Raw genomic sequence first — 14,201 nt, forward strand, 5'->3', positions numbered from 1 at the left:
AGGGAGCCTCCCAGGCCGTTGAAGCCTCCGCCCAGCGCACCCAGCAGAGCCGGGGCAGGCTCCCCATCTCCTGCTCCGGTGTCTGCCACAGCAAGGTGCTGACAGGCGGCCGGAGCGCGCAGCACCGTCACAAACACCCGGCTGGCGGGCCAGGGAGACCCGCTGGCCGCCCGAAGTCCCTGCAATGGAAAGGGGCATGAGGTGATGCTGTCCCACGCCACCCGGGCCAGCGCTTCGGAGCCACACGCCACCACCTTGCTCCTCGCGCCCCCTCCCCACGTGCACTCCTCCAAGGGCGTCTCCCCCCGGCGCCCCTGCCCCAGGCTTCTCCCGGAGCTGGCAGGGCTGCGCTGGACTCGGCCCGACCAGACCAAAAGCGAAGGCCCTGGGCGAGAGCGCCAAGCGACCCCGGGTTTTTGTCCCTCTCGCGCCTCCCGGCCCAGGTGAGCACGGACGCAGGCCGCGGGTAGGTCGCTGCCCGCTCCGGTCACATTCTTCTCATTCTCCAACCTCCAGCTCTGTCCCAGAAACTGAGTCACAAACACACCTGGATATTTGTCTCTCTCTCTCCTTTTTTAATCAGCTGTATTTTAAGTAGCTTTGAAATACATTTTTCTCCAAAATGTTGTTTTTCCTGTGTATTATTTGATCACAATGATATTTGGCTGGTCCTTCTTCTGATGCGCACCCAGTCCTGATGTCGACACAGTGGAAAAGTCTGCTCAGGCTGAGAGAAGGGCAGGACTGCAACAGGGAGAAGGTGTAAAAAATACAAAAGACCAGGCAAAGATGCTCTCAGTTGCAATCCTGCAGCCAACCGCTCAACGATCCGCGGGCTGGCAACGCACGTACAGGTGCTGGTCACATCGGAGCCTGGCGCCCGGAGCTCGCAGCATGCCTGCGCTCGGCACGGGAGGGCTCGGACAAGCCCAGCCTGCCCTGGGGTGAAACGGCACGGCTCAGCACAGCAGTCTCCGGAGAGCTTACCCTGTAAGTTTTCCTCAAATCATGCATAACGCCTCGTTGAGCTGAAACGTCCATTTATTTAACAGCAGTAATAATTTAAAATTATAAAAACCCTTTCAGTGTTGAGTATCAGAAGGGCGAGGTCGTAAAGAAAAATAAATGGGACTTGAGAGGGGGAAGGGAAGGATAACGGGGTCTATTTCAAGAGTTCATTTTTTCAGTGACAACTATTGGCCCTCCCCAGCTGGAGATCCTGGGGGGGAGGCAGTAACGTTACACTTTCTTTTTAAAGACTTCAATCTCCAAAGCAGAAGAAATAATATCCAAGGGGAGGAGGAGGAGCAAAAGAAATAAAGAAAGGAATCTCAAATTCAAACCATACAAACAACCTTTCCATTTAGAATTGCAACCGCTAGCTCAGCGCCTCAGGTTTCCCATCTGTGGAGCGCAGCAGCCTTTCACTGCAACGGTTAAAAGTCCACGCGGCAAATAGGTGTTTTTATTAATAGACGGAGCTCTCTCCCCCCATCACAGAACTTGAGGCTTCTCATCTCTGAAGGACCCAGAGTCTCCGTGTCTTCCGAACTCAAAAGGGAATTCTGGGGGTGCTGCTTCCCCCTCGCCACCCTCCCCTCGCTCTGCTCTGGAAGCCCCTTTCGTTGCTTACGTTGGCTGGGGAGGGAGGAAGGACAATGGACAGGGCCCCGGGGACAGAGGGTTGGATTAAGATTCATGAGTTGTTCGATGAGTTTTCGTTACTTGGTGAGCTGGAGGAAGAGGAGGAGGAGGATGATGAGAAGTTCATCCCCGTGAGTCCTGGGGGGTTTGTGGCAGTGTTTTGTCCACTTAAGCTTTTCCGGCACACAGGACACGTGTCATGCTTTGGAGAGCAGACAAAAACAAAACAAGAAATATGGGAAATGGGATTAGAAACACGATACAGGAACAGCACTCAAGGAAAAGGCTAGGATGACACTCCTTCCTCTGATCAAAGGCTGCTCATGCTTAGGCCTCATCATGGAGGTATGAAAATATTTAGAGAGGAGAACAGTACCACCAGAAAAAACACCCCAGTGCCCCCAAACCCCCGTCACCCGCTCAGGCGGCACTAACCTGTTCCAGCCAAGGGACGATACAGCTGTTGTGGAATAGGTGATTGCAGGGTAACTGTCGGACATTTTCACCGACTGTATAGTCTTCTTTACACACAGGACACTCTAACCCAGAATCTGTGTCACAAGGAGAAAGCAAAACACGGCTAAGCAATAAAGGAGGGAACGACACTCAAAGCACCCAACTCGGGATCCCATCACCACTTCCCCGTCCCCCCACTGCTGCTTCATCCCTGCAGAGAGGAAAGCTTGCCGCTCTGCAGTTCCTACCGCCATCACTCCACCCCTCACTGCCCTGCGTTTGCTTCATCGTTCCCTTCCCTTCTGCTTTTTCATCTCTATCCACACTGAACTTTACAGAACAGTTTGCCTCCCCAGGGCAAATCCAACCAGTCTACGCTGCTCTTTTTTTTTGTGAATGTAACAGAGCAACACTTCAGCTTTCTCCCCTCTTTGCAATGTTTTAGGCCTTGAAGGTACTAGCAGACAAAATTAAGATCCCAAGAAAACGTTAAACAGAACTTTCACAGAGTTCTTGGAATGATTCCCTGGATGAGATATACATACCTACGTGTTCCTGTGTGATCTCTATGGTGGGGAGGGCCTGGATCTTTTCTTTGTCTGCTGGCGGCGGTCCAGTGTTTTCAAACTGATTTAGTAACTGGAAAAACAATAGGCCACAGAAGGCAGAAAGAAGCCGTGAGCTCAGCAGCACACAGAATCTGTTCATTTATTGAACCAGGTCACTGGAACCCTGCAGCGCCTGCACTGTGGACCTTGTCTCCCATTTCTGCACCTTCAGTGGTTTGCCCCCTGCATCACAACAGCTGCTGGCAATTTTTTGGCACTGCACAAGAGGACAGGAGACGCCATTATAATGCCAATTTTACCTGTGTAATAATTGCATCCAAGCCGTTGGCACCCCAGGCGTAGTCCATTGGATTTGAATGCAAGACTCCCCTTTAAGAATAAGGACAACAATTAAATTTGGCTGGGAGTACCAGCAAGAACACTGTCAGAAAGAGCAGTACATCTTCCAACTCACCAAGGACCCAGTCCCAGGTTTGGTATTGTTGTAGGTGCAATAATTCCATTGACCAGCTGCTGGATAATTCTGAAAGACAAGAAAACCAGGATTACATAAGAATTCGTGCCTGCTAATGCGCAGAAACATGACACGGAAGGACTGGCTAAACACTGTCGCATCATCAGAGGGAAAAGGAAAAACAGCCTGTAGCAATTGCATCTTATGAACTGATTATTCATTGATAAAGAGCAGTTTCAATATTTTACTCGTAAGGGGATAATTTCTGGCAAAGACGGCAAGTGGCTCTCCAGGATGCACTTAAAGAAACATTAGTCTTGCTGTCCAGTGTTTTCTCTCGTTTCCCCTCGCACCGAGTACAACATTTTGGTAATACCGGGTAATGACCAGGGAATGCTTTCTCGTTGCAGGTTTAACAGCCAAAACTCCCAGCCGCGCTGTTGTCCATGCCACTGTGCTCAGAAATGGCCCCTATAAACTCAAGGCAAGAACTAGCCAACAGCTGCAGGCCCAGCTGAATCCGGACCATCCAGCAGCGTGAGCTCACAGGGGCAAAGCTGGGCACCTACGGAAGAGTTGCCCTGGACAGCTGTGCTCAGATGAGAACAAGGGGTGGGCTGATTTTTAGCGAACTCTCATGAGTGAAAAATAACGGGGCTTCCTCCACAAGAACCTGGCAGTTGTTCTCACCCTTCTAGCGTGGGAACTCCCTCGTGCCTGCCAGCGGCACGGCGTGTGGCGAGACGGGCTCGGGGCTGCCTTGCACCGTATCGATGCCGAGACTGATGCTCTCGCTCCCTCCGGTTCTCAGAGTCCCTGTTGTCTTCCGACTGCACATTGGACCCGAATGGAAACTCAAAGCTGTCATCAAAGATGCCGAAGGCGAATTGGCCATAGCCCTGTGGCAAGGTGAATAAGTGCTGATCCACGTTCTGGGAGGGAGAGAATTCAGGGAACAGATTGGAACGAGGAGAGAAACAGCTCTCAGCTTTCATGCCTGGTATTTCACCAGCCTTCCAACAAAGACTAGTCTCTTCAGATCCCCAGCAACTCACAAGCCTTGGCTGACACGGGTGGATCAGAGCACTCGCAGAGGCAGCTTAGAGAGGAACAGACACAGACTGAAACCACGTACGAAGGTAAGAAATAACTACAACTTCCCTGGTTTCTCTTTAGCTGCTGCATGCAACTGCTGCCTTTTAAGCTGAGGCTACTGCATAGCAACACACCCAGACAGCTCACTAAATCCCAGCTTAGCCCCCTCACAACAAGAATAAGCTACAAGTGATGGTCCTATTAAAAACACGCAGTAAAAATACGACATGCAGAGATTTCAGGAGCAGCATGTGGATAATATTAATACCTCCCTTCCTAAATTTTGTCATGATCAGGGGAACATTTAAACAACGTACTAATGGAAAAATACTTCAATTCAATGGCGAAGCAGAAAATGCTGGAAGAGAGAGAGAGGACACTCTCACCTCAAACGGATGCCTGCTCTGATCGCTGGTTGACGTAGAGGAGCTGGTCTCATTGTCAGCATTCCTGTAAAGAATGAGGAGCACTGGTAAGCCTCAGAAAGGTGCTACAAAAAGATGTTCCCAGCAGAGGGGAGTGAGGGACATGAGCCTGACAGGAAAAGCAGACACCGCAGCTGCACGTCACAGCACGCAGGAAGTGACCCGTTTGTTTCTGTGCCGAGCTCGAAGGGACCTCAGAGGTCTGCGCACCTTCCCTTCTGCCCCGGGGCAGGGTCAGCTCCATACAGAAACCAGTCCGCCCTCAGCTGCTGTTTTTCTAATTGTTCATATCAATTTTCCCACATCTTCGTCCATCTTTCCCCACCTTTTTAGATTCTGATTTCATGAAGTTACAGAGAAGTGACTGAACCACGATGTCAAGCAAGGATTCCCTGCACAATCCACCTCAAACAAATCAGCTAATCCTCTGGAGCACCAGGAAGAGAAGACTTAAGGTACAAACCCTGATCACTATGACCCAAACGTGCTTAAGCCTAATCTTGAATCAAAGGAACTTCTCTATTGCAGAGGCATGTGACCAAATGGGGCAGATTATTAAGAAAACTCTTAATACTGTTAGGCTTCTGCTTTTAGAAAGTTGCAGGAACATGTACCGCTCAGTATCCAGGTCTACGCTTTGACATTCAGGGTAATAAAAAGCTAAGGTTCAGCGATTACGTGACTATCCCAAGGTCACAGGAAATCACCAATACAGTTAGGATTAGCCAGGATGGATTTTCAGCCTCTAAGGTTGGTGCAGTCAGACCAAACGTCACCTTGTCAGTACAGAAACCTCAGTCTGTGAGAGACCACCTCTCTCGGCAGGCAGCAACAAGCGGCTGGCACACCCCCCCACGCAGCTCAGCGTGCCCTTGTGCTGAACGCCTGCCCGCACGCTGCCTGCCCCGAAGCCTGTCACAGCCAAGGTCCAGCAAACGTGCCTGAAACATTTTAAGACATTTCTCCTACTCTTGCCCGTTCTGACACTGCCAGAGAGCAGTCCCACTACTGAGTCAGCAGTAAAGCACGTGAACGCAGATCTCGGCTGCTACCAGTGCAGAGTCCAAAGTCTCAGTCAAAATGTTTTGCCGTTGCTGCTCTAAGTTATTAAATGATACACTGAAGCATACAGACACTTTCCATTCCACAGACTCCGCTCTGACAGGGTTATCTCTACCCTGATGACTCAAACTAGTTCAGAGCTACCACATGCCATGGGGAAAGCCTCTCTACCACTTTTTTTTGTTTGTGTGTTTTAAATCAATCCATTCCTCCCCCGCCCTTTACCAGCAATGTGTGACACTCAGCATTCCCATGGCTGATTTACCTGTAGATGCAAACTATGCAAATTAAGCACACTCTACCCATAGTGAGGAAAGATAAGCCAAATATTGGGCAGAAGTAGTAAAAATGGTGTATTTAGCATTCAGCGTTGCCTTTTAACTAGAGAAAGGAAAAGAGCAAAGCAGACTGAGTTCATTCCAGCAACAGCCTTTGGAGCAGCACATTACCTTGGCTCTTCAGGAAGTTCTTCAATAAAACCAGATTCACACCGTGGGCAAATATAGTCCTACGGGAGAAGAAATACTGAATGAGAAAAGAAAGCGGTACATAAAACCTGCAGACTGCCTTCAGTGCGATGGGGTGGAAGAGTCCTGCAGCCCATTGTCCCAAACGCACACCACAATTACAGAGCCAAAAAGACCCCAAACCACTGATATTTGCCTTCACCAGACTAGTGAGGCAAACTGTTAAGCTTGAGTCTGCCTGGAACTTGGCTTTAGCAAAGACTTGGATAACACTAATTAATCCCCAGTATAGACAAAGCATTAGATAACATCGGATGCAGTTCTGGGTGAAGTGAAAGCAAAACCACCGGCCTTCCCAGAACAGCCGCATTCAAACACTAGTTTTTAAACAGCTGCGTGTTGTGGGGGCCTTCTCCCACCCTCCTCAAGGGGCCAAACTGTCCTAATGAAAGAAACAAGGAGGGAAGGGCAGCATAGGCTAATCGCAGTGCCACTGTCGCTTAGGAAGGGCTGAATGGAAAGCTGTTACTAACGTAGCCTGGGGTTCACACCACGCAGAGGTCAAGGAGACACAAGAGGGTCATTCTGCAACACACAATACCAGAATTTTACACTCCCACACTCAACGCTCATTACAGAAAGCTACTGCCGCCCTTGTAGCCTTTAACACTGAAGACTGCGTATGCTGGAATAAACAGCCCGTGTGTGCAGAAGCAGAATTCCTCAGGAGTTCGTGACAGTCAGTTTTCCTCACAATTCCTGGTGTTAGTGAAGAACTTATACTCCACAACCATACTGTCCTAGCGAGCAGCAGCCCAGAACGCTTGAGGTCCTGAAAGGAAATTACTTCACTTTTCAGCGCTTGAGAAGAAGTAGCACCATGCAGCGCTGCCGAGTCAGAAGAGGAAGCGACAGACCCTGTACCGAACCCCAACCATGGCCGAGGCAGAACAGCTGCTGTGGGCAAACACAACCACTCAAAACCCCGCGCTGGCAAAGCCAGGCTCAGCATGGAAGAAATTTAAAAGCTTCTAAAAATAATGCTACTTCCCTTTACTACTGCTACATTCGAATTGGCACAGGCCCTTAAACAAAGTCAATGGATTCCCCGAAAGAGGAGAGGATGCCAGCCACACGGGTCTGCTCTGATAAGACATCTGGGACCACTCCTCCAGCCGCTGCAGAAAAACTTGATAAGGCCCAAGCATGAGGCGATCCACTCAACGTGGCCCCTGCCTGCCCAGCAAGATAAGGAAGCAGCAAACCCCAAGACCTAGAAACAGACTCAGAGAAGTTGCTGCTCCCTCTTCTGCACAGGACTCTCTAGATTTGCAATTGTGAAATAACTGGGTCTACGCAATTTACACAATGTTTGATTTCAAAAACATTCCTACACCATCCAAATTCTTTGCAAAGCTTGTTACCGGCACACGGGAACTCCTGTGTTGAACGCAGGAAATCAGATCAATTGCCTCTGCCTTGGAAATATCCCCTTACCATTCTACTTTCCACCAGTACACCACTGGGGTAAATTATTACAGTAGCCACGCTCAAGCAGCGAACAACTTACTCCTCTCAACTCTTAGTTAAGGGAGGCTTTTTTTTCTGTGTGCTTACAGACAACTCTGAACACAGGGATCAGCAAATTCCTCTGCAGCTGGAACAGCACAAATGTCAAAGTTTGCTGTTTCTCAGGCTGTCTGAATCACTCCTTTTGCAGCATATGCTACAGCACCTCCAGTAGCTCGGTCTGCAAACAGTAAGTGAAACCGAATGAACTCGGACCCCCAAAACAGGTTCATTAACTAGCAATTAACTAGACCTGAATCAACAAACGCAGCTGTCCACTCCCTACCACAGTTCAGTGCGTTCACTGCCAGATGTGCTCTGCTGGCACAAGCCCAGCACCGGGTGTTTAAACAAAAAAAAAACGACCGATATTTCTAGGTTACAACCTCCAGCTCCTGAGCCACTTTCTCCAGCCCGTCTATGTACTTAGCAGGAGCTTTATCAAGAGTTTTGTCCTCACGCTTAAATACAAGCTGTGAGATTTACCAGCAAGGCCTACCCTCGCCTGACCAGTAAGACCGACAGAGAGGGCGAAAGGACAAACAGCGCGTCACAAAACCAAACTGACAGCAAAGCGTAATCAACTGTGGCAGAGAAACACCTATACTCACCATCAGGTGACTGTTAAAATTCAATAAACGTTAACAAAAAGCAATGCCTTATTCTGACAAGAGGCTCTGAGAAGTTTCAGGACAAATAGAGACCGGCAGGATCCTCCGAATCGAATTTAACATCTCGCAACATTTGGCAGGCGATCAACAGCAAACCTAGCTGTGGCCCACCACGATGTTTCAGCCAGTTCCTTTCCAACAGCCAATGCTCCTTTTCTACCCACACCAGAAAAATAGGACTCTTACGAGCAGGGCTTTTACTCAGTGATTAAAGCACATCTGCTCACGCACCACACCTAGCCTACAAAGCACTTCTGCAGTAGCGAGTGGAAACGGAGCGTACGTATCATCTATGCACTTGCCTACGTCTTAGACATTATCACCCGTGAAGCTTTTCTCGTGCTCATTTAAATCCTACTGAAAGAGACAAAAAAGAAACGGCCTCGTTATCCCAGTTGGCTCCGGACGAAGAAGCGGGGTGCCGGTGCTCGAGCCCAGGGGGATGCCTCAGCGTTTCAGCCCCAGCCGGGGGTGCGGAAAGCCCGGGGCTGGGCCGGGGAGGGGCTGCCGCAGGCCGGGACCGGGACCGCCGCCCTCAAACCCGCTCCGAGGCGGGGCTGCCCCTTCCTCACCGGCGCACGAACCACTGCGGCCCCGCAGACAGCCGGGCCGGGCCGCCCCCGCACCGGGCCGAGGGCCCCGGGCCCCCTCCCGCCGCGCCGCCCCCGCCACACCCGGCGCTGGCTCCACCGGCTGCTTCCCCTCAGCCGGGGCCGCCCCGTTCCCCCCCCCCAGGCCCCACGTCCTCGCTCGGAGCCCCCCGAACCCCAACCGCCACCCGCGGAACCACCCGCCCCCCGAGGCCCTCACCGCCGCACCCCGCTCCCCCCCCCCCCCCGCTCCTCCCGGCCCTGAGGGCCCGGTCCCCCCTTCAGACCTCACCCCCACGTCCGGGCCGCCCGCAGCCCCCCTCCAACCCCACCGCCTGACCCCCGTCCCCGCTCACGGGCAGTCGCGGGGCGATCTCCGCCGAGCAGCAGTGGCAGAAGAACCGTCCCGGTTGCGGTGAAGCCTCCGCCATCTTCCCACCCCCCCCCCCCCCGGGTCGCCTCACACCCGGCCCGCCCAGAGACGCGGGGCGGGGAACGACGGCGGCCGAGCGGGGACAGAAAAGGGAAACGGCGGCAGAAACGCGGAAAAGAGGGGGCGGGGGGAGAAACGCTCCGAGGGGGCGGGGATTGGGGCGGGGCTTAGGCTTTATAAGGAGGGAGGGCGAGCGCGGCGGCCGTTATTCTGTGGCGAGGAGGGGGAGGCCCGGGCTCTCGGCCCTCCCCCCCCCGTCCCCGTTTTATTCCCTCAGGGCTGTGAGCCCCCCGTACCCCGTGTTTGGAAGCCCTGGAGAGCTGCCTGAGTCTTCCAGGCACCTCACGGCCTGGTTAGAGCAGGCCTGTGGGGATGGGGAAGGCCGAGGGAGAAAGAGCAGGAAAGGGCCACAGCTGCCTGGGTTCCTTGGGGCGGCTCAGAAACGAGGCGCGGGCCCAGGCTCAGCCCTGCTTGCTCGGGATCGTGCCCGAAATCCACTACGGGGCTCGGCTCCGGCCCGGCCCGTTCCCGAGGCTGCGGCTTTTGGGGGAGCGCGGGGTCTGCGTGGGCCCCGCTGGGGGCCAGCACCGCGGCTCCGCCGAGCTGGGGGTTTGGGGCTGCGGGGTGCGGGGGTTTCTGCATGGTGGGGTTCGGGGCTGCGGGGTTTGGGGTCTCAGGGCTGCAGGGTTCGGGGTTTTGGGGCTGCGGGGTGCCCGCCGGCCCGTGGCACCAGACCCACTTCCAGCAGGTGGCATCTTCAGCCCAGGTTTTACTGCTCCGGCTTTTTTTTTTCGGGTGATGGAGCAGGCTGGGGAGGCGGTTTGTGAAGCAGCTCTGGAGTCCTGGAAAGCAAAGCCCGGGGACGCTCCCCCGAAGGCCTCCCCTGCCTGGACGGGGCGTAGCAGGCAGGGGCAGGATGCTGTAAACTGGGTGCTGGTGGGAAACGGCCGTGTAACGGCTCAGTAACTGGTCGGCAGCTTCTGGAAGGGTTTGGTCATTGTGTGGAAATTGCAACTGTGGGACAAATTTGCAGTCGTTTAGTTGCTGATTGATGATCCCAGCTGTTGATAAGACATGTTAGCAATTATTTACAACCGATGAGGAAACTGCTACTGAGTCCTGCAACTCCTTTATTCAGGAGGTGGGTCTAGACAGCCCGGCGTGGCCCAGCCCTGGAGCCAGACGGAGCCTGGCTGCCCGCAGAGCGGAGCCCGCGGCCCTGGACGGGGCATTTCACACCCCGGAGGGAAGTTCCCTTCCGTGCTGAGGACGTGGATGCATTTCTCCTTGCCCTGTTTCATGGTTGGAGGACAAGTTGCCACTTGATCAAATGGGTGCTGGGTGCCTGTGGGATGGGGAGGGAAGGATCCGTCTCCACTGACTTTGTCCCTCTGGAATTCCCTGACGCAGGAACTGCAGAAGCTGAACGTGGCAACACTCGTCGGGATGCAAATGGCAACAGATATTAATGCACGTGGAGATAAGGGCGGGCAGGGTGGCCCGCAGCCTGCTGCCCCAACGCCTCCAGCACGCAGCAGTCGAGAAGAGCCCCCCTCCCCGAGCCCCTCAGCTGATCGGGATGTGTTTGCACAGGGAGAGGCGGCTCAGGGCGAGGACCCTCCACTGCAGGACCGCCTTGTCCCTGGGCTCGGGAGCCCGGGCAGGGGGAGAGCTCTGTGTTAGAGCTGCGGCTCCTCCAGCACTCTGCCTGTGACCTGCAGCCCCCGGGCTTGCGCAGGGTCCCCTGCCCAGACCTCGACCCTCTGCATCCCCGATGCTGAGTGTGGAGAGGGGATCCCACGCGAGAGCCCTTCGCTGGGGCTTGAGGTTCCCACTGCCCCCAGGCAGCCCCGTGCCCTGCCTTCGGCCCTGGCCCCAGTCCCTCCTGCAGGGGACACGAGGGTGCCTGGGCAGACGCACCCCGTCTCTGCCGTCGCTCTGGCAGGGGCTGCGCACCCCGGGAGTTGGGTGTCTGGACTTGGCTGTCCCCCACCTGCCCTCCGAGGGAGCTGGGTCTGGTCGGGAGTGAATTTGAGTCACCCTGGGAAGCCAGCGGCCAGGAGGATTTTCCCACGGTGAAAAAAGCAAACTGCACCCTATTCCACGAGGACTGACGAAGAGGTGACACCTCCCGAATTAGTATCGATTCATCGTTAGAGCCTGTTCCCGAAGCAGCTGGGCGGGCAAAGCGGCCATTCCCGCCCGGGGAAAGCGGAAGGGAAAGAGGGAGGGTTTTGGCCAAGGGCAGTGGAAAATATCCTGGGCCCGTGGTTGTCCAAGGGGATGGGACGGGCTGGGAGGCTCCTCTGGCAGCTCCGCGTCGCGATCCCACCTGGACTACGCTGTGGAGGGACACATGCCCCTCTGCGATCCCTGCCCGGGCTCACGGGAGCCCACGGGTGCATTGGCCTCTGCCACAAAATCCACGGGTGTTTGGGAGCAGAGGTGGCGTGGGGCTGCTGGTCCCCCCTGCCAGCCGGGGCTTGGCAAGAAAGGCAAAAAAACCCTGGCGCTGCTCTGGATCGTGCTGGTGTCAGGAGGAGGCGAGTGGCGGGTGCCACGTGGGAGCCACCTGAGGCTGCGGTGCCCTGCGCCGCGGTGCCCGCCGGCCCCGGACAGGGAGCGTTCCCAGCAGCCCATGCGGATGCTGCGGAGGTTAGTCAGGGCCCGCTCCCGCAGCACCCGGCACTGCCACTCGCGTTGCCCAGGCCGCGGGTGTTGGTGATGAGCTCACGTCCCGAGACATTACTTAATTCAGACAGTGCCACTGTGCCAGGCGCTGGCGGGGGGCGGCCGCGGGCTGCGGTGGTGCAGCCGCCGGCGGGCTCTGGCACGTGCGTGTGCGTGCACACGCCCCGAGCGCGCAGTCTCGGCGGGAGCCAACGTGCAGTACGGCCAGACTCGCCCCGTGGCTCCAGCTGGGTGTGTGGGCACCGTGCCAGCTGCTCAGGGTCCAGTTCCCATCGAGCCACGGTGGTCAGCAGGTGGAGGAGCCCATTGCTGGGGCCAGCCCCACGCTGGCCTGTCCTGCAGGGAGCACCGAGGGCTCCGGGTAAATTCTGCCGGTTTGCTGACGTGGGATCTGCAGTGTTCGGATAAACCCAGACGTGCAGGTGTTGCCGCAGGCAGCCACGGCATTGCACGGGCGTGTTGCCGATGGCGCTCCCCCTCCGTCGGCACCACGCTTGTCGTGCTCTGCTGAAGCCTGGGGTCTCTGGCTTGTCATGTCTCCTGACGATGAGCGTGGAGGGATGGATGGTGGTGCTTAAAAAAGGACCTGGCTTCCCTCTCCAGCCCCACATGCTCCTGCCTCGCGGGGCTGGGGGCAGCCAGCGCTTTCAGCAGATCCTGGCAGCGTTGGGTGCAGCTTCCATCTCTGCTGCCAACTCCCTGGTGACTCGGGCAAGTTGTTTTCTAAAAGGTCTTGGCCTCTGGGCCCCGTGCTTTAAATAAGGTGGTCGCTGTGGCTAAAGCCCACTCGCTGCCTAGCCGTCTGGGCCCGGCCGTGCCAAGCGGGGGATCCGGGGCCAGCTCTGAGCACGGGCTCTGTCCCGGGCTCTGCCTCCAGCCCTTGAAAGCACAAGCACCTCCTGGAGTCGGAGCAGCTTTCCAGCACGGTTCCTGCCAAGTGAGAATAACTGGTGCAGCTGGTCTCCCCGCTCCCCTCCACCCCACATTATATATAATTGCCTATTTTAATTAATAAATTGGAGGCCACTCAAAGGAAAGCAGCAAGATTTGTTACAAACACTGCAGGGATTGTCTGCCAGCCCCGAGCCAGTCATGTCACGGCGGATTTGAATCGGTCTCCCTTTGAATTCACACACAGACAGATCAGGAGATTTACATCGCCCACCTCGTCTCCCCGAGCCTTGCACCTCCGGGCTGCAGGTCTGGATCCCGCCCTGGCAGTTATCTGGCAGCTCCTGATAACCCGCGAGCAGCGGGCGCAGGCTGAGCCCGGTCCTCACCACCGCCGCGCCGACCGGCTGTGAGGTCTAAGGGATGCCGGTGGCCTGCGGTCCCCGGCTGGCTGCCTGCACGGCTCTGATCTCCTGGACCCGGGATTTCACCAGCAGGCAGGGGCTGGCAGCTGCTGAGGCAGGGCAGCGGCGTGGCAGCGCAGTGCCCACATCTCGAGCCCACCTGCCTCCGGGAGCAGCGACGGCGCAGAGGCTCGGGGGAAGTTCAGCGTCTCAGGGGACTGCTTTTGGGCTCCACCAAAAATTTCCCTTTTCTTTTTTTTTTCTTTTTGGATTCTTTGCTTTTCTTATGCTTGATTTAAACCATTGTTTTTCAAGGGAAATTTTAATGTGAAAAACATGTTTTGTTTTTCTACTAACTGCAAGGCTGGGCTATGTAAGCAATCAAGCTTCTCCTCTGATGAGGGCTGTGGGGCGGATGGGGGTTCCGCGGGGGGACATGCCCTGTGGCAGCTCTGCCCTTCGCTGGACGAACCTCCGGCTGCCAAGGGCCAGGGACCGGGGTCCTGCGGGGCCGCCAGGCTGGCGGGGCCCGGATGCCCCAGCCCGGCTCGGCTCAGCCTCGGCCCCAGTGGCTGTCGTCATCGCAGCTTGTAGCAGAAATCTCCTTCTCCCGGCGAGGGCCGCTGCTGCGAGGTCAGACTGTGGGAACGGTGTCAGCCCCCTGGCATCCGCGGGACCTGTGCAGGATCAGCCCCTCCAGTGGCTGTCGGATGGCTGGGCCCTTCGCAGGAGGGTTTCGATCAGCCCTCGCTCACCACGCAGCCTGCGCCGTGCTGTGCA

General features: G+C 55.6%; 1 protein-coding gene across 3 annotated transcripts; it reads right to left on the reverse strand.

Moving 5' to 3' along the window:
- Positions 1-552: 552 nt before the first annotated feature.
- Positions 553-9,462, reverse strand: RNF126 (ring finger protein 126). Of its 3 annotated transcripts, XR_015707388.1 has the most exons (10): positions 9,359-9,462; positions 6,155-6,213; positions 4,605-4,668; positions 3,814-4,055; positions 3,124-3,192; positions 2,969-3,038; positions 2,646-2,739; positions 2,080-2,195; positions 1,356-1,846; positions 553-988 (listed from the first exon to the last, which is right to left on the reverse strand). XR_015707388.1 is itself a non-coding variant. In XM_087769737.1 (9 exons), exons 1-9 carry the CDS (start codon positions 9,431-9,433, stop codon positions 1,697-1,699), a joined length of 939 nt encoding a protein of 312 aa, XP_087625863.1. In that variant the 5' UTR covers positions 9,434-9,462; the 3' UTR covers positions 553-1,696. The 3 variants fall into 3 exon arrangements, 2 of the variants coding, with proteins under 2 accessions (XP_087625863.1, XP_087625864.1); XM_087769737.1 differs by having other exon boundaries at positions 553-1,846; XM_087769738.1 differs by lacking the exon at positions 9,359-9,462 and adding an exon at positions 8,353-8,691 and having other exon boundaries at positions 553-1,846.
- Positions 9,463-14,201: the final 4,739 nt, after the last annotated feature.

Source organism: Nipponia nippon, unplaced genomic scaffold, assembly GCF_047370975.1.
Source record: "Nipponia nippon isolate SJK-2023a ecotype South Korea unplaced genomic scaffold, ASM4737097v1 scaffold_31, whole genome shotgun sequence".
NCBI classification, from domain to species: domain Eukaryota; kingdom Metazoa; phylum Chordata; class Aves; order Pelecaniformes; family Threskiornithidae; genus Nipponia; species Nipponia nippon.

Bases quoted from the DNA above. Each gene is read 5' to 3' on its own strand.
- RNF126 (XM_087769737.1), bottom strand. From the start codon at position 9,433: ATGGCGGAGGCTTCACCGCAACCGGGACGGTTCTTCTGCCACTGCTGC. The intron at 4,056-4,604 runs GTGAGAGTGTCC...TCTCCCTCCCAG, and splicing joins AGAGCAGGCATCCGTTTGAG to AACGTGGATCAGCACTTATT. The intron at 1,847-2,079 runs GTTAGTGCCGCC...TGCTCTCCAAAG, and splicing joins TCGTCCCTTGGCTGGAACAG to CATGACACGTGTCCTGTGTG.